Raw genomic sequence first — 18,217 nt, forward strand, 5'->3', positions numbered from 1 at the left:
GTTTTTTTGTACGTCTTTAATGCACTTTGCATCTTAACAGACTGTTCAGCGGAGCCGTTCTAATCCCCAACAAACACAGAGCTGTTTTATTACCAGCCTTACTTAAGGTGGAGACGTGCAACTTTCCCAACATGCACCGAGCCTGAGCAAACCTCCTGCTGATTTTACTGGGATGTAATTCGGAGGATATTCTGAAATGTGGAGGAGGGAAATGGAGAGTGTTCCAAGTTTTCTTGAATAGGTGCCCTGTTCAAGTGCGCCCTTTCCCCCCCAACAGCCGCACTTCACCCCTCAGTGCAAGTGTTGAGGCCAGTGTGCCGAGGGAACAGGTGCTGCGGGCACAGGGGGCACGCGCGGACACACACACATGCACGCTTACAGTTGCCCTTGGGGTTTTGCGTCACCTGCGGCTGCTTAACACAACCCCACCCCCCCTACCCCTCGCATGGACCCTTTTCGAGGGGATCCATGACCGAAGGGGCGACATTCACTGGCACTCCCCAATACAGGGCCCCCTAACTCCCTCCCTGTCATTTCTACATTTTATTGGTCTTTTACTGTCATCCGGTTTCCTTCCCTTTTCTTTTTTTTCCTTTTGTCAGCCTTCGATTTCTCCATATCTCAAACCGTCCCCTCCCTTTTTGGCACAGCGCTCGCTCTTTCTTTCTCTCCCTACGTCTCTCTGTCTCTCCCTCACTCTTGTCTTGATGTCAGACCCTTCCAGACAGAGTGCTTTCTCTCAGTGTGCTGTCAGGCTAAAGGACACTGCCCACTGGGACTCTGAAAGGAACAAATTGACCGGAACAATGTTCTCACTTAGCATGTTGAGCTTGCTGAAAGAGAAGGTGAGAAGCACGCTGGGGCCCGCAAGTTGAGATGCCCACCCGGCCTGGTCCCGCAATTCCCTGTTTTCCCATCATGCATTTATGTCTGTTGAAGGTTAGTATAGGAGCTGTAGTGAGGGAGCAGTAAACGCATTAACCAGTGACCTCAAAAACCTCATTTCCCATGATCCTCCTGCCCCTGGAGGGTTAACCCCTCTCTTGACCTGCCATAAGGTGGTGCTGGAGGTCACGGCTCCACCCATTAAAATGTAATTGAGCTTCTCTTCCATTCCCTCTCAGTGAAGACCCTTTTTTCTTGCAGTTTAGTCCCACATCCATCTATCTTTCATCTTTTTCTTCTCAACTGATCTGCCACATATTTCACGTCGAGCAGAATAAGTGAATTCAGAATTTACCCCTGGAAAAGCCCATAATTGACCGTTCGCAAAACCCCGCCCTCGAACGGTTCTCGTCCAATCCTAGCTCAGCAACTGTAACTAAGGAGAATGACCTCAGTCAGACATTGCGATTTCAGCAAGATAGTGAAATGATGCGCCTATGGCAGTGAGGTCTGCACGGGCTTAAAACGAGTTATGAATGAAGAGAACAGCATCGAGAGTGATGGTTTCAGCGCGTCCTCTGATTGCAGTGTTGTGACTGAAATAGCGCGCGCGGGAGCACATGCGCAAAACAGTTTTGTAAAATGATATATGATCAAATAAAAATTATTGATATATAATTGTACAAAACTGTTTTGTGCATGTGCTCCCGTGTGCAATTCTGTCTATACTTTCTGTCGTGCCCTGGAGGATATGTCTGCTGCATTACTCCAAAACCAATCACTTAATGTATGGAGCTCAACCCAGCCATGGCTATGTGTCTGGTTCTCAATTGTTTGACGGGCGTAGTAACAATTACTAAGGGGCATGGCTTTTGCGAACGGTCAATTAGAGGAGTGTGGGCATCCGTTCCTTGGTCCAATGGTACTTAACAGGGTCTTTTTCTATTTCCCTTTAATTTCTTTTAATTTTCTATTGTTTCTTTTCTTTTCTGCTCTCCATTCTTTCCATTCTCTCCTCTCTTTATCCTTTGTTTTTTATTTCCTTTTTTCACACCCTTCCATCCCTTTTCCCTTTATTTTCCCCCCTATTTCCTTTCCTTTTGCTTTCTGGCCTTTTTTTACTTTCTTTTTCCTTTTCTCCTTTCCTTTTGCTTTCTTTGTTTTCGATTTCCTTCTTTTTTTATGTAATTTTGTTTCTTTTGCTTTCTCTTTTCCTTCCCCTTACCTTTTTGTTCCACCCTTCCCTTTCATCCAAGCTGATAAAGTCTTTACAGTCATTGCATAAGCTACATAAATACCACCTCAATGCGTAAACAGCAGGCAGGATATCAGAGAAAGAAAGAGTTTGGTGCGCGGAGGGCTGTGTACGACTCTTTCAGAACACAGAGAGGGCTGTGAAAGGAGATGCTGAATGCGATTCCAGGCCTTCGGCTGAGAGAACGAGGTGATGAGAAAAGATGGTGGGCGAGATTGTTAGCCTGCATGGGCGTGAATAAACAGAACGTGTGTGTGTGAGAGAGAGAGACCGAAAGAGACAGACAGCGGATGTGTGAGAGTAAGAAAGAGAGAAATAGAAAAAACTAGATTGAATGTGTGCGAATGTTTCACTGCACCTTTGCTCGTTCTCTGAGGCCCAGTCACATCTTTCTCACGCAGTGGCAGCAGGAAGATTTGTTAATGATGTGAGATGCTAACAATGAGGAGGACCTGGGAAAAACTTTGCCAGTCACAGTACAAAGACGGGATGCTACTCTCTGCCACATACTCGTATAGGACCTGTTCACAACTGATCCGATCACAAGTGGTCAAATGAGACATCACTGTTTACACCTGGTTTTTATTTGCATCTCAAATGTGTCTCTTTTAAACCACTTGTGATCAGATTTCAAGGGAGGATCGCTAATGTTTTGACTTTTGTCACGTCTATTGCTGCATGCTGAGAAAAACTATTGCTTTCAAATGCAAAATATATTAGTCTGAATATCAGATAATGCTTTGTGTGGTCTGTGTTGATGTTAAGCAATCCATATGATCAGGGATGTAACGGGGGAAGATAGGCGATTTGAATATAATATAATTATTATTTATTTAATGGTACATTTTTATGATGTAATTAATTAGTAGCTTTTCATAAACTCATAAACCCCCCTGCTGTTCTCCAACAAACCCAAGTTTTTGTCCAATGATTGACTGACTGTCAAATTGACAGGTGAAGGTTTGTTTGACAAAACCTTCAGTATTGTCGATATGGCCTCGTGTTTTTAACTGTTCTCCGAATGATGATACCAGGTGTCACATTAAACAGTTTTACACACACTACATCTGTTTTTTTCTCTTCATCTCACCTCAGGCTGCATGTGTCTATCACTTTTTGCTTTCACCTACACACATACACACACCCCAACACAAAAATTCTCACATTGTTGCTTGCTGTTTTTGGCTGGTGCTGCTCTGCAGCTGGTGTGAGAACACAGTCTCTCAGGTAGACAGGAAGCGTGTGTGTTGTTTATGAGGAGGATGAAGCCATCGATGACTCACTGAGCCTCTGAGGACACATTCCTGCTTTTTGGTGGTTAAAAACACCTGAGGATGTTCGTTTTACAGCCTTTCTTTGTCCCCACAGAGGTGCTTTTTTACCTAGAACACAATTCTGTCTTTCCTCTCTACTGGAAAGGGTTGTTTGCACAGTGCAGCGCCACTGTTAAATGTTTAACTATCTCTTTGTTTATGGACTTTCCTTTTCCTCTAATTCTTTCGTTTCTGTCTCTGTCCCAGCGGCTCGTTCTCAGCCTCAAGGTAATTAACATTAACAGCGAACTGCATTCTGTGACCCGCAGGATGCAATCATGCATAAGCGAGGGGAGAGAGACTGAACAAAGTAGCCCTGAAATGAATGTGGGGCTCAAGACGGGAAAGAGAGAAAGAGGGAGAGGGCAAAGGACAGAGGGCAGAAGGAGAGATGCCAGGCAGTGAGGTAATCCTGAGAGCGGATGAGAAAACTGAGCTAGAGATTGGGCTCTGGAGAGGGAATGTGGGTGTTTAACGGATGGGCAGGATGCTGGCGGCTTAAAAACATTTAAATCAAGAACTCGGAGGAACCAGTTAATGTATAGAAAACCTCTGAGTTCCTGCACAAATCAGCTCACAGAGCCAAACAGAACTCTGGTGACTACCTCTCTCCCCCTCTTTTTTTTGGGTAAATCTCATGAAAACATGTCCCAGTCATATTTTACCCCAAAATAACAGTAAGAAAACAAGAAAATTAGACACATTGTTTTATGCCATCACACTTTGACATTATTTTCATGACATTTAAGCACATTTTCCCTCTAAATTCTCATTACTCGCAATGATTATTCTCATTATTATTGTAATACTGTAGTTTATATACTGTATGTATATACCCTTCAAATAATATATCATTTATTTCACATTACAATAAGGACTTTTATTTGATTTATTTATTTTTGTATTATGTCTTTTGTAGATTAATCCCTTTCTCTCACTCAACAGCTTAATTGGCACAACTACTGTCATACAGTACAATGTAGTGATATTCATGACTGTAACTACATAATATTGTACCAGCAAATCATAGATTCATAGTGATTGGAGCTTATGGAGGATGAAAGAGACCTCTTAATATTGAACCAGAGATGAAAAGATATCACTCTTGTGCTGAGAACGTTTTGAGAGAGTGAGAGAGTGTGTGTGTGTGTGTGGTGGAGGCCATCTGGAGGCAACAGGTCTAGTGTCAGCGGGCAGTTGCTGTAACACAGTCTGGTGCTCCCTTGGGATGATGTCAGACACACACACACACACACACACACAGACACACACACACACACAAATCAATCTGGCGTTCAGCTGATACGCCCAGACAAAAAGCCAAAAATCTTTGATGTTGAGCGTCCTCGCTTATTAAGAGCACTTCTCTGTGTGGGGAAAACACAGCAATTTTGGGCTTGTGCACGTAAACAGAAGAAAAGGAAAATGGAAAGAGAGCGCTCTTATCCGTTTGATTAGGGATTACAATTCTTGGTTTCACATGACAATTTGCTAATGTATTTCAAATCAATTGCTGCACATTCACAGTGATGGATTTTGCTCTAGTGGAATTATGCTAATCAGATGCTGTAGCCTTCTGTATGTGTGCACGTGTGTGTGTGTGGTGGCATATTTGTATTTTTATGTAAATGTTTTTAACCCCGGTGTGCTCATGAGGACATGAATGGATTTGTGTTGGAATCGTTTAGTGAGACCGGAGCCTGACTGCTCACCCTGCTGTCAGGCTTCTGCGTTTCCTCTCCTCTCAAATCCCTCATGTGAATATTCATACCCCCTTTCAAGCCTTTTAATAACTTGTTTTTGTGGTCAGCAAGCATCAGAGGCTGCTGGCATTTCTGTCAGACCGAATAGAATAAGAGAAAGAGTGACAGATTTTCTCAGTTGAGCTGTGAAGCTTAGCTCAGCCGTTAGCATAGCTTACTCCTGACACAGCATTTTAAATCCTAGAAATGTTTCTATTGTTCTGTCCTTTTTCCTTTACAGAGCACAAGGTCACACTGCAAATTTTTTTTATTTTTATTTATTATTATCATCCAGTAAAAAAATGAAGCATTCTTAAAGAGATAGTTCACCCAAAAAATATGTTTCTGTCATTTTTTAAATTCATTTTTCATGTCGTTCCAAACCTGCATAACTAACGTTATATAAATATCATAACTAACGTCTGCTAAACACAAAGGATATTTTGTAGAATGTTGGTAACCAAACAGTTTTGTTACCATTGACTTCCAAACGATGGAAAATGCAGCATTTTTCTGAAAGCAAGTCTTAATTTGGCCTGCAGTTTTCGAGTAAGTGCCTAATATTTATACATTACCACAAAACATAAAACTTGAGCTTTACTAGATTATCATCAAGTAACTTGCATTTAATTATATTTAATCGGATTGGGATTTGAGAACCCAATTTATGAAAATCATTCTTTTGAGTCGGTTTAAAACAACTGTTCAACTGTTTCAGTTTACAAATCAAACTGACTTCAACTCATTGGAGGTGAATAATAGTTTCAAGTTATATGGATTTCTTTTATGGTGTTGATTGTCATGTTTATAGCCTGACACAATAAATACATCATCATTATACAGGTTTGGAATGACAGGAGGGTGAGTAAATGATGAAGGAATTGTCATTTTTGGCATTGTCACTTTCCCTTTAAAAAGCTTTTTGTTTGCGTGATCTATAAATACTTGTTGCTCATATTTCAGTCTGTTATCTTAAAGAGCAGAATTAGTCCCTCCGCCCCCTTCTCAGCACACACAGACCTTTGGCATAAGAGAGCCTTGTATCCCGGGCAAGCAGCCTGGCGATCATGTGACGCACTCTTCCTCTTTGTGCCGCAGGGACAACACACACACACACACACACACACACAATCACTTAAAGCTTGTTTATTCTTTGCTCGCAGCCTAACCTTTAAACAATTATCTACTTGCTCAGTATAGATGGCATAGCATGTCACCCCTGCTTTATTTCAGCCTACCCAGCACCGCCGCCGCCGCTGTCGTCAAGGAAACTTGATACCGTCAGTGTAAACTCTAGAAGTGATCAGGCAGAGACCATCGTCCCTGAGAACTCTCCGGTCTGTCCTCCTGCCCCCTGTCTGTCATGACCTCGAGATCTGCAAGGGGTTGCATGAAGCACAACACTGCGTGGCATCGGGTCGCCACATTAGCGGTGGTCGAAACGCGGCTCCTCTCTGCGCCGAGGGAGCCGCAACGGCTGGTGTGGAAATACTGAGCAAATTGGCTGGGATATTTAAACCTCTCCAGATCACGCTAGAAATATGTTGTGGTAAACAATCTCAAGTATTTTTTAATGCTTGGTTTATTGATGAATCTCAGTATGAGGGAGTCTAATTGCATAGCCGCAGGGTCGACTGCACAATCTCTCCGACATGGGAGAGTGCTGGCTCTGCCAAATGTTAAAGATGGCACTCTGGCTTTTAAGGCCATTGCTTTTCTTTCTCTCACGTAGGCGATTTCACCTGCCTTGTTTCTAATGACTGTCGTCAGTACCATAAGTGGTGAAAACCGAGTTCCTTTGAAGGAGCACAGCAAAAGAGCAGCCTGGTGTTCAAGCTAGTTATGGACGAACAGCTTGGGGCTCCTTGGGTCAGATTTCTCCTCTCTTTTATGAGATAAGACTCTCCGGACAGCTGGGTCAGTTGTTAGTTTTCACAACCGCATTCGTTCTTTCTCTCATGTCCCCTCTTAGCGTTTCACACGGGTCCACTGAAGGTAAACAGTCTCTACGCTGCGATGTGTAGCTCTATAAACAGACTGTAAGCTAAACCTAACAAATGCTTGAAAGTCAGATTTGTCAGCGAACGTCAAACATGCGACACACAGGCATAATAAACCCCCGCTACTGAACTCAAAAAGCACACATACAATAGATGAAAGAGTAATTACCATGTGGCGTCAATGAAAAACATCAGAATTCCCAACTGTGAAAATTAATTGAGCCTAAAATTGCTATGAAAGTGAGAGAATGGCAGAGTGGCTTGAGAGAGTGCTGGTATGGTATCCATTTTATTTTATTCCGATTCACCAGCTTTCAGTTGGATTTAATCCATTTGGGTATACACTACCGTTCAATGGTAGTTTTTTAATGTTATTGATAGAAGTATCATGATTCTTCATGTGATCCTGCATGTTTTCAGTATATTTTGATCAATAGAAAGTTCAAAAGAGCAGCATTTATTTGAAACCTTTTGAACACTGAATAAATGTCTTTACTTGACATTTGATTAATTTAATGGAACCTTGCTGAATAACTGACCCTAAACTTTTAAATTGTATTGTATTTACCATTTACATTTTGCTTACATATGATGGAAATTCTCTGTCAGCTGTTGCTATACAAGGAAACTTCAGTATTACGTTATAATTGTGTTAAAATTAATTTAAAGGGGTCCTATTATGCTTTTTCACTTTTTCAACTTTAATTAGTGTGTAATGTTGATGTTTGAGCATAAAAAAGCTGCAAGGTTACAAAGTTCAAAGTTCACTCCAAAGGGAGATATTTTATGTAACAGAATCCACTTTCCGAGAACTACATCAAATGTCTCGTTTGGACTATAGCGCGATTTTTCTGTGCTTTATTAAGTCATATAATGTTCCTGAATTAAATAATCCCCACGCACGGAATACGGAGAAAAGTGGACGAGGCCTGGCTGAGCTGCTACCATGTCAGTTCTTTGACCTTCCTAATGCTGGCGAACTTAGTATGGGTCAAATTTATTTTAAACACTGTTCCTGAACGTTATAAGCCCGATGTTTATCTCTGCGCTGCACAGTTTACGATGAACCGCTTTCAGAACCACGATGCAGGCTACACACAAAAGCTTCTCCTGAAATGGGGCCGTTTCCACTTTGTCGAGACAATCTGTTGATTGTGGATGACAAGTACAGTATGTCTTATTATTTGTAGTTGCGTTTTCTATTAACAGTTCCATTTATTTATAAGTTTTATGTTGTTGCTATGCTCGCCTGCTAGCCAACATTAGTGTTGATATAGTGTTGTTTACTATAGTTTTTGTAAGCTTTCGCTTCTGTAAGGCTGTTCATCGCCCCATAGGAAAGTTAACCATGTTTTTGCGTTAGATTACTATTTGTATAACCATAGTATTCAGACAAATATCATGATTAAATGGTGGATAACATCATACCTATAATGTACAAGAATAATTGTCTGCATGAAATCCGTTCTGGATGCTCCTCTTGTATAACATTGTCAGGGTCTGAATTGGGTTTGAAATTACCGACATCCTTTACACATATTTACACTGAGCAGGACTCGTGGTTATGAAGGGCCGGGACATTTCCCGAACATGCGCTAAGCGCTGCCAATCACAACACACTGGGCCAGATAACCAATCACAGCACATTTCGTATTTCGGAAGGAGGGGCTTCATTGAAACCGGGACTAAACAATGTGTTCGGGACAGACTGGGGAGAGAGGAGCTGTAATAATGTACAAAATAATGTGTTTTTTGAACAATCAAGCATGAAAGCATATTCGATTACACTCCAAAAACAATATCAAGACTTCGTAAAATAGAACCCCTTTAAAATAGCCAGGTCCAAATTGTTTTGTTTACTCAGTTAGTGAAGGACTCAAATGATAACTCCTGTGTCTTTTAGAATGACACTACTAGTAAGAGACGAGAGAAGGGGAAAGTGTATGTTTGACTCTCTTTGGAGATGAGTGTTCTGCATCAGCAGCAGCTGCGGATGTTGTGGCACTGCCCCATTTGCCTGTCAGATTAAAACCGGCAGCCTCTGAAAAAGGGAACGGCTGAGCACGGCCTCAGCATCTCTGCAGGCATCTGCTGCTTGGAGCATTCATTAATATAATAACTCAGCTCTGTATTTCTCTTCAGCCTCTCTCTTTCTCACCCTTCTGTGAGAGTTCACCGCTGGTGGAGCCGTGTGAAGCTGAGAGTTCAGACCCAAACCTGGAGGAGTTTCACTCAGTATGTCACAAGTCTTTTATGTTTATACCCAAAGTCAACATCTGAGCATTTTTCATTCTTGATCTCTCCCTCTCTTTAGACTAATTCTTCTGTGCTACTTGTTTCATGTTGCAGAGATAATATGACAGTTTTTTTTTTGCCGATTTTGCTTTAAATGAGCTTCTGTCTTTCTCTTGCTTTTCCTATTTTGCTTTCTCCCTTTGTACCACAAGAACAAAGTGCCACTTACAAAGCTCAAACTCCTACGACCCTGTAGCTGTGTGTGTGTGTTTGCATAAACCGCGCTGGTCTCTGGAGTCACTGGGAGCCACATTTGCAGGCCGGTCTTACACTTTAACAGGTTAATTAGAGGATATGTGTTAATGATTCGTGGTTTTGATTAGACATGCCCCTCTGCGTTTGTACCCAGTAGGGCAGCATGATTATGACAAATTATAATTGTGGATTATTTCTGTTGATATTATAATTGTGGTTATTAATTTCGATTAATAGAATGTGCTTTTAAAAGAAGTCCAATATAGTTGGTATGTAATATTAATGCAATTAATATATTAATTATATGCATCCAGCTGGTTTTTATTGCAGAATAAACCCAGACAGGGTGATCAGGACGCCGACGCGAAGCGTCCTTAGCCCTTTTAAGAGCAAAGCTACCGCGGAGAGAGTAGTTGCTAACAAGCGCCAAGTTTTAGGGATACGGTAAAGCCATACCACTTATAACATGGTATTATTCACCAATTATGGGGATAAGAGATATTGATCTGAGATGAAACTGTTTTAAAATCATGCCTGTTTGTTATCTAATCCATTACAGTGTACAAAACAATCGTATCAAAATGGCAGCTGCTGTGTTTGTATAAAACGAGAGCGATTCCACGATACCGGATAATTAAATAATTGTACACAAAATATTGATTTGACTGAGTTAATATTTTATTAGCTCACCAAAAGAAAAACTGTTTCTAACAAGCTTAAAGCGCTGCTGACTTCAGTGATTGACCTGGATGAGCCTGTGTTATCTTTTATACTTACCACTGAATGACGCCATCGACCAATCAGAATCAAGTATTCATCAGAGCTGAATAATAATATATTATATTATATATTAAAAGTGCGTCGTGTCAATGACACAAGTATCAAACACTGTCATGATGACACTAAAATAATGTAGTAATACATTAATTTAACAGCAAAAACTACGAAAAAAAATATTTTTAATGAAAAATTAATTGATTTAAATGAAAAACTTTCAAATGTGATGTGTCACATAGGGAAATTTGTTATTTCGCTGTAGATTATTAAATTTGTTACTGTAAATTTTTTTATGTAAAGTATTTGGAAGTTTTTCACTTTCAAGAAGTGGTACATTTAACAGCATTTTACTGTAAAATTACATAACATATCCATTAGACGTATTGCAGTTTTTCACCATGAGGGAACTTATTATATACTGTAGGCTATATAGTGTTTAACAATTAAGTGTTAAACTGATTTTTACCATAGCATTTCTATGGTCTTTTAAAATTATAATTTTTACAGCAATTTTTTGTGCATTTTTATTTTCGACTACCAATTAAAAAATAGACCCTACAGTTTTAATGTAGGGCATCTGCATGCCATATTCTTTAATTAGGCTATGCATCAAACACATGCTGAGTACTGTGTTCCTCAGTACATAAGTAAATCAAGAATTGAAAATTGAATGTGCCTAAATGGCCGACTTCACGTTGGCCCACTTAGCACCAGGAAAAACAAAACTGTTGTTTACATTTTGAATAAATTATACACAGAACGTGACAATATCAGAACAATCCCATTACACCCGCTGTTGCTGAAGTCTAGTTTACACCTCTGAATTTGCCATTTCATTTGTGTGCACATTGCACAATGAACGTTATTTTCATCTCTCGATTAATTGTGTAGTCCTATGGTGGAATGATGGATGCAGAACTTGCTTTGGTGTGATTCTGGGCACTGGAGCTCAGTGTTCATCCTGGCCTGGATGTCTGGCTCAGTAATGAAGCAGTAGGGTTCTCTCCTGTCGCTGCGAGAGTCTTATCAGCCGTACCTAGCTGCTTCTTGACAGCCCGTGTGGCTTATGAGATCCCTGCGGAGACCCCCTTGACCCACTTAGACAACTTGCAGTAAGTACGACTGAGTAGGGTGGTGATATCGTTTGAATCTAGAGTGCTTTTGCAGAATAAAGTGGACAGCACAGCAGTGATGGCGCCTGCAAGAAGAGAAGGATGTTTTATTAGAAGACCTAACCATGCTTAGAGTTGAAATATTGCTGTGATTACAGGGAGGGGTCTTGTATCTCAGACTGGCTGTGTAGACATGTGAATGGAGATGTGAGTCTGTTGTGTATTCAGGTCTGTTCCCCTGCTAAACCTTCCTGATTAATTCTTTCCAAGCCAAATCCTGAGAGAGTCACCTTTCTCCTTAATCACACACTTTCTTTTTTTCTCTCTCTCTTAAATGGTGCAAGTTTATAAGAACTGTCTTTTTGCCTTTTGCCATCTTGGCTGTGCAAAACTGAAATGTCACCATTAATTTCAGTTTGCCAAAGTAAAATTAAGCATATTCTATGCATGTGTGGGAATTCTTCTTTCTATGAAATGTGTCAGAATATATTTGATAATGCAAAACAAATACAATACCATTTAAAAGTTTGGGGTGAGTCAGATTGTTTTTGAAAGAATGCTCACCAAGGCTGCATAAAAAAAAAAAAAAAAAAATGAAGTAAAACAATGTTATTACAAATTAAAATAACTGTTTATTAGTTAACTGTTAATATATTTTAAAATATAATTAATTCCTGTGATGGCAAGCTGAATTTTCAGCATCATTACGCCAGTCTTCAGTGTCACATGATCCTTCAGAAATCGTTCTAATATGCTGATTTGATGTTCAAGAAACATTTTGCTGCTTAATATTTTTGTGGAAACCGAAACTAAAAAAAAAATCCGGATTTTTTGATGAATAGAAAGTTCAAAAGAACAGTTCTTTTGTATCAATGTAAAAGTCTTTACTCTCACTTTTACGTAATTTAATGCATCCTTGTTGACTAAAAGTATTAATTTCTTTCCCCCAAATTTTTTTTTACCAACCCCAAACTTTTCAATAATGGTGTATGCTACAGCACTTAAAATGTAATGAAATGAGCAAGCATCCCCAATCAACCATCAGTCTAAAAGAAAAAGTCACAATCTTTTATAGGCTGCTGTTTCCTGCTGTCTAACCTCTGCAACAGTTGGAAGTTGGTTTGTTATTGAAGAATGCACAAAATGCATTGTCTAAGCATTTGCACTATAGTGTAGACTAGAGTATGTTTCTGCTCTTTCTTTATGTTTGTCAGGCTTCGCAGAAAAAAAGACCTTGTTTCTTGATGAGGACCCAGCTCTCCAGGGATCCCTTGGGCTCCAGCTGAGCTGACCTGAAGCCATTTCTCTGCATAGCATTACCATGCTCATTAATGATAGTGATTAGGACCATGAACAGCGGCTAAATCTTGACACTAGCAATCAGAGACTGGAACAGGACTGTAATTTCCTTAGTCACGCTCTATCTGATACTAGCCGTGTTCGATAACCGTGTCTGATATTAGCCATGTCTCGTAACCAGGCCCACACAGAATCTGCATGAAAAGCTCCAGATTTTCACAGAATTGAGCAAGCCTTCTTGCAAAAAAGGCTACACATCCACTGCTCCTTTTGTGCTCATTTATTGAATCATTTGGCTAATTTGGAGTTCAGTTTTCTCAGCATCCATTCTGAAGAATTTCTCAAATTGGCTCTAAAAAGTCAACAGATATGCCTGCTGATAACTTGATAACTATATTATTGCCGTTGTCTTAAACTAGGTCATGAAAACACTCCCAGCACATCTACGTGCTAAAGTGTTTAAGCATGTTTAAGAAATGAGATCTGGTGCCACTAAAAATGGAGATTGATCCCAACAATTAAGCGGCATTTGCTAGTGGAGTCATGCTGATGCACTGCACTTCGGAAAGTTAATAATGGCTGTCTTGTATTATACATCCAATAAAAGCAGCAGGTGTAGCGGCCTTAATATCAGATGACGGCGAAGACCCAAAGACTCTCGAGAAACAGTTTGAATAATAACCCACCTGCTTTCTTTCTGCTCAATATGCGGCTTTAAAGAGGCTTGGAGATGTAGCGAATGCAAAAACATAAACATGCCGTTTTAGGTAAACAGTTTTATGATAATTACTGCACAGAGCAGCAGCCGTGCTCAAAAATGCAGATATGAAAATTGATCATAAGAACGCAGGAGGAAAAGAGACCTATGTCATGCGCTGGCTGCAGGAAATTGGGTTGTGTATTTCAATTCAACCCGGAACACACACAAATAGCCACGTTATTTCAAGAAGCATCGTCCTTTTTTTGTGTGTGTGCCTATAATAGCATAAGGAAAATCGCTCTTGGCCCAATTGGGCCAATCACGTGTTTTTAAAAGAGTATTTTGACAGTAATGACACTGCTTTATATAGAGGACAACATTATCCGCTGGCCATTACCGAACCGGCTTAATATAGCCAGATTGTCCTGCTGAAACGGCCGATGACATTATGCTGTCAGTACATGATATAGTTAGGCTCTGTAACTGTACGGCAGCCTGATTTTAGATGCTCTTAGGAGGCAGGGCACATGGGGCTGATGCCCAGGTTAACAGCGGTCTAGCTTCTAGAAAATAGTCCCAGAGTAGCTCTGCATCTAACCAGTGACCTGATTACCGCCAATTAAGTACATTGCATCAGCGCAGCCATCCGGGGTGCCCAGAGAGGACCCCGGGTAGGATGTCTAAAAGTGCTGGGTGTGCTGATTTAGAAAGACATTGGTTGGAGAACTCTGGAGCTGTCTTCTGTGGATGGAGGACAAGGCCAGGAGGCCATTTAAGTCCCTTGATGTGTGTGTGTGTGTGTGTGTGTGTGTGTCCTCTTCGTCAAGGTTTTCCAGTTGTTGAGTGCCTCTATTAGACCTTGAGTCTTGTATAGGAAAGCGCAACTCACTGCAGTTCTACTTCAGGCTTACAGAGTAAGCTTTTGCATTTGCAGTTTTATTTAATGTTGTTTTCAGGTTACTCTCTTATGCGGCTTAAAGGGATGGTTCACAAACATTTTAATTCTGTCATTTACTCACCCTCATGTCGTTCCATACCTCTTTCTTCTATGGACCACAAAAGATGATTTTGAAGAACTGTTCCCTTTCAGTGGAAGTCAATAGGGTCCAAAGCCAGTGACTCACTGATTTTCATTATTTGGAAAAAGTTGTAATTTTTGGGTGAATTTAAAGCAATTTATTTTTGCAGGACTAAAGCCCCTTGTTTATAATTCAAAAATAACGTATGCAATTTTTGTGAGGGTATACGTTTTCTGTATGAGTAAACTGATAAGTGAAAAAAAAAACTTGTTAAAATTACATTTCCTAGGTCACATTTATGTGTTTTGAACTAAAGCAAGCAGTTGCTGTATCTATAAATTGTTGTAATCGTTGATCTTGGGAAAAAACCCACACTAAAACAAGATTGCATATGACATTTTATTAGTAATATTTTTTTAATGGCTTTTTTTATTCAATACAAAAGCAAGAGATAAATTTGGTTTTCAAAAAAAGTTGTTTCTGCCTGTGCAATGACATATGACAAATCAGAATGTTGCTCACATCAGAATGAAGAGTGATCTGTAATTTCCGGCCAGTCGTTACGATTTCATTTGTGTCCATTTTTGCTATCCGTATCTCAGGGATCTCAAGCCATAACGCCTGTGGGATGTCTTCACCCACACAGACTCTCAAGTCAGACTATTTCTCAATGTGATGAGAGCTCTGACCACTAAAACAGTTTATTTTGTTGTTTATTTTTCAGTTTTGTTTTAGCTTTGCACTAATTCTTTCATTCCAGGTTATTGCAGGTTACAGTGTTTTCAAACCAATAGTTTTCTTATAACTTATAGAGAGAGAGAGAGAGATGTATGTGTGTGTGTGTGATTGTGTGAGAGTTGTTGAAGTCTCCAGCAGGAGCTGCATAGTTTCCGCTACAACATTCAGAGCTCTGTTTTGGAAGGACATAGTGTGCTATTGGCCAGGAAACGAACACGAAGATGAAATGAATGAGCCTCTGGTGAGGGTTATGATGAAGGGTGAAGGAAAGTGAGGTTGGAAGAGAGTTCGAGTCTGGGACTAAGGGGGATACGCACTTACACAAGCACACACTCACACACACACACATCCTGGAAGCCGTGTTCCTGAGTGGGAGGAAAAGAGGCCGATGGCTCTTAGTCAGATCATTACTGAGAATCATCATCATTTCCAATCAACCGTTGGAAGGAGTGTTTGAAAATGTGAGACAAAGCGTGGGGGTGTGACACTGTGTAACCGAATGACATGGCGTGTGTGTATATTTATTGCAATAAGAAGGTTCATTTGTGTGGAGTGAAACAAGAGCGCAGACACTTGGATGGGTTTGATAGATTTTTTAGCTCAGACTCCGGAACCGAGGAAGCCCCAGAGACACTCGTTACTTAATTAACCACAAAATTAGATGAATGATAAACAGAATAGAAAAGAAGCTCCCCCTCTCTCTCTCTCTCTCCCTGTTATTTTGTTTCTTCCTCTTCCCCCCCACCAGAGATAAGATCTCTGACTGAGTTTCAGGCTATTTGCTGATCTGTCTACAGAGAGATATGTGCTTTAGCCCAGGCACAATTACGCTGTTGGTGTTAAAACAATATTGCAGCTTTGAAGTCTAAAGTCTTTTTTTGTGTGTGAAGCCTCTTATGAGCGCAGTAAATAGCTCTGATTATACTACGGCTTCATCAACAGGAATGACAGAGGGATGTGGGATTATTTTAAGTGTCTAAACTGTATATATAAGAAATGAACTCTGTTTTTAGTCATAGCTGGGCTTCCTTTTACCAGTTTGAACTGCGTAACCCTTGTGGATTAGTAAACTATAATAAAGTAAACTGAGTAATGTGAAATGCTAAGTCTAAGGGGAGAATTTACTAAGAAGTAATGCCATTTTGTCACTCTGTCTGCATTGTCTTAGCATCTATCTCGCTAAATAAATTATTTAAAAAAACTTCACTAAAACAACAAAATCTGTGTTGAATGCAAATTGCACTATGTAATGATCCTAATCTTCTGGGTTGGTTCTGAGTTCTAGGGTTTATGTCATTAAATTTTTTTTGTCGTCTGCTTTATGTCATGCAGTGATGTTAATATTCAGATTATTGGTTGATCAATATGGGTAATGCCATATTGAATATTAAATAAATGAAAACGAGGCTGTGAAGGATACACTTAATCTTTAAAATGGCATGCACGGTACAAAGTCCTAGATCATATTTAATTCTTAAACTTTCAAAACTGTTTTCCAAGGAGTCATCATGTGACATTCAAATATTAACAATGACTAAATCTAGAGGATGGAGACACACTCTCCCCAAGAAGTCAGACAATTTGGGATACAAGCAAAAAGAGTGCAGTAAAGTTGCTGGTTCAGTTGCGCAACGAAGGCAGGTTGGGTCAAATCAGGAAGTTTATTTCTGGACCAGTGAGTTCTATGCACTACTTTGAATTTAATGAGAGCCTGCCTAGCATTAATTGATGATGAATGTATTCAGCATCGAGTCCCAAACATTTTCCTCGAGCACCAGGTTTAGCTCCTCCATCCAAAATATCCTCAACGGAGCCATTGAGGGGAATTGTTTTGAATTAATTATTATTGTATAGATCTCAGAGATTAACCCTTTTATGGATTTGTGATGTCCTAATATGCAAGGGGAAATTAGGAAAATGCTTATGATTAAATTCCATATTGTAAAGTCTCTAAATAAGTGAGAGCTTGGTATGCAATTTCTCTTGAAGTTGGATAAAGGATGCAAAAGTATTATCTATAGTTGGCCAACTGCAACTAAGCCATGATCCCTCCAATTGTTTTAGGAAAATTGAGTCTACTGAAGAATTTTTGGAAGGTTTCTGCTGAACAACTAGCATGTGGTTAAAAACCCCCAGTAAAACCCACTGAACACAATGTACTTCTGTCCCTCACAGCCTTGTTTTCATTCCTGTCAAAAATTAAACATGGCGCTACCCTGACTATGGTCTATTAGGCTGAATATTGAACATTGGTTCCATTCCATCGGATGCTTTCAGATAAGTTAACATTGACCATTAACACAGCTTTCTCTGGTGCACACAGTGACTCTGGCTGTCTAGAGGAAGTTAAACGGCAGCCCAGTACTGTTGTCTCCTCCACAGACTCCTTGTTTGTACTGTATTCAACATTATTTATACAGATTGTTGCTTTATTAATCCTTAAAGGGACAGTTAGTGGCCTTTGCAGATCATTAAAGCCTCAGTTTATTAAGATGTGGACATAACCACTCAAAAGTAATGTCTGCTGCTCACATTCCTGCTGTATTTTCAGTTCAAAGCCAGCTCTTAACCGCAATAACATTCCTTCTGGCCGTGTACACGCTGCATAGATTAAGGAATGACAGTCGCATTTAAATAAGGAAATTACCTTTATTAGCATTCTTTTTCTATATTAAATACAAAAGTCACATCCAAAATTGCATTTGAAATTGTGATAATCTTGTGGATGTGATCAAGAAACATTGATGCCAACTGTTTAACGTATTGGCTTTGGCTAATATTTTATTTTTGAGAAAAATTAGTGACCATAACATATTAAGGTCTATTAAACGGATGTTTTGTGTTTTGCTTTTAAACCGTATGGACTCAAACAATGAATGGGGAACCC

General features: G+C 39.9%; 1 protein-coding gene across 7 annotated transcripts in view; it reads left to right on the forward strand.

Moving 5' to 3' along the window:
* The window catches only part of sema6bb (sema domain, transmembrane domain (TM), and cytoplasmic domain, (semaphorin) 6Bb), a 129,411-nt gene that overhangs the window by 14,783 nt on the left and 96,411 nt on the right, over nt 1–18,217 (forward strand). Inside the window, exon 2 of one of the 7 annotated variants that reach the window (XM_079637282.1) lies at nt 3,723–3,859. The exons of 5 other annotated variants lie outside the window; for them this stretch is intronic. In XM_079637282.1, coding sequence (XP_079493408.1) covers nt 3,779–3,859 — 81 coding nt within the window. In that variant the 5' untranslated portion in view covers nt 3,723–3,778. Of the gene's footprint in view, nt 1–3,722; nt 3,860–9,347; nt 9,431–18,217 lie in introns of those variants that run through there. One more of the 7 variants, XM_079637287.1, reaches the window with a different exon arrangement.

The sequence above is a fragment of the Phoxinus phoxinus genome (assembly GCF_949152265.1).
Source record: "Phoxinus phoxinus genome assembly, chromosome: 15".
NCBI classification, from domain to species: Eukaryota; Metazoa; Chordata; class Actinopteri; order Cypriniformes; family Leuciscidae; genus Phoxinus; species Phoxinus phoxinus.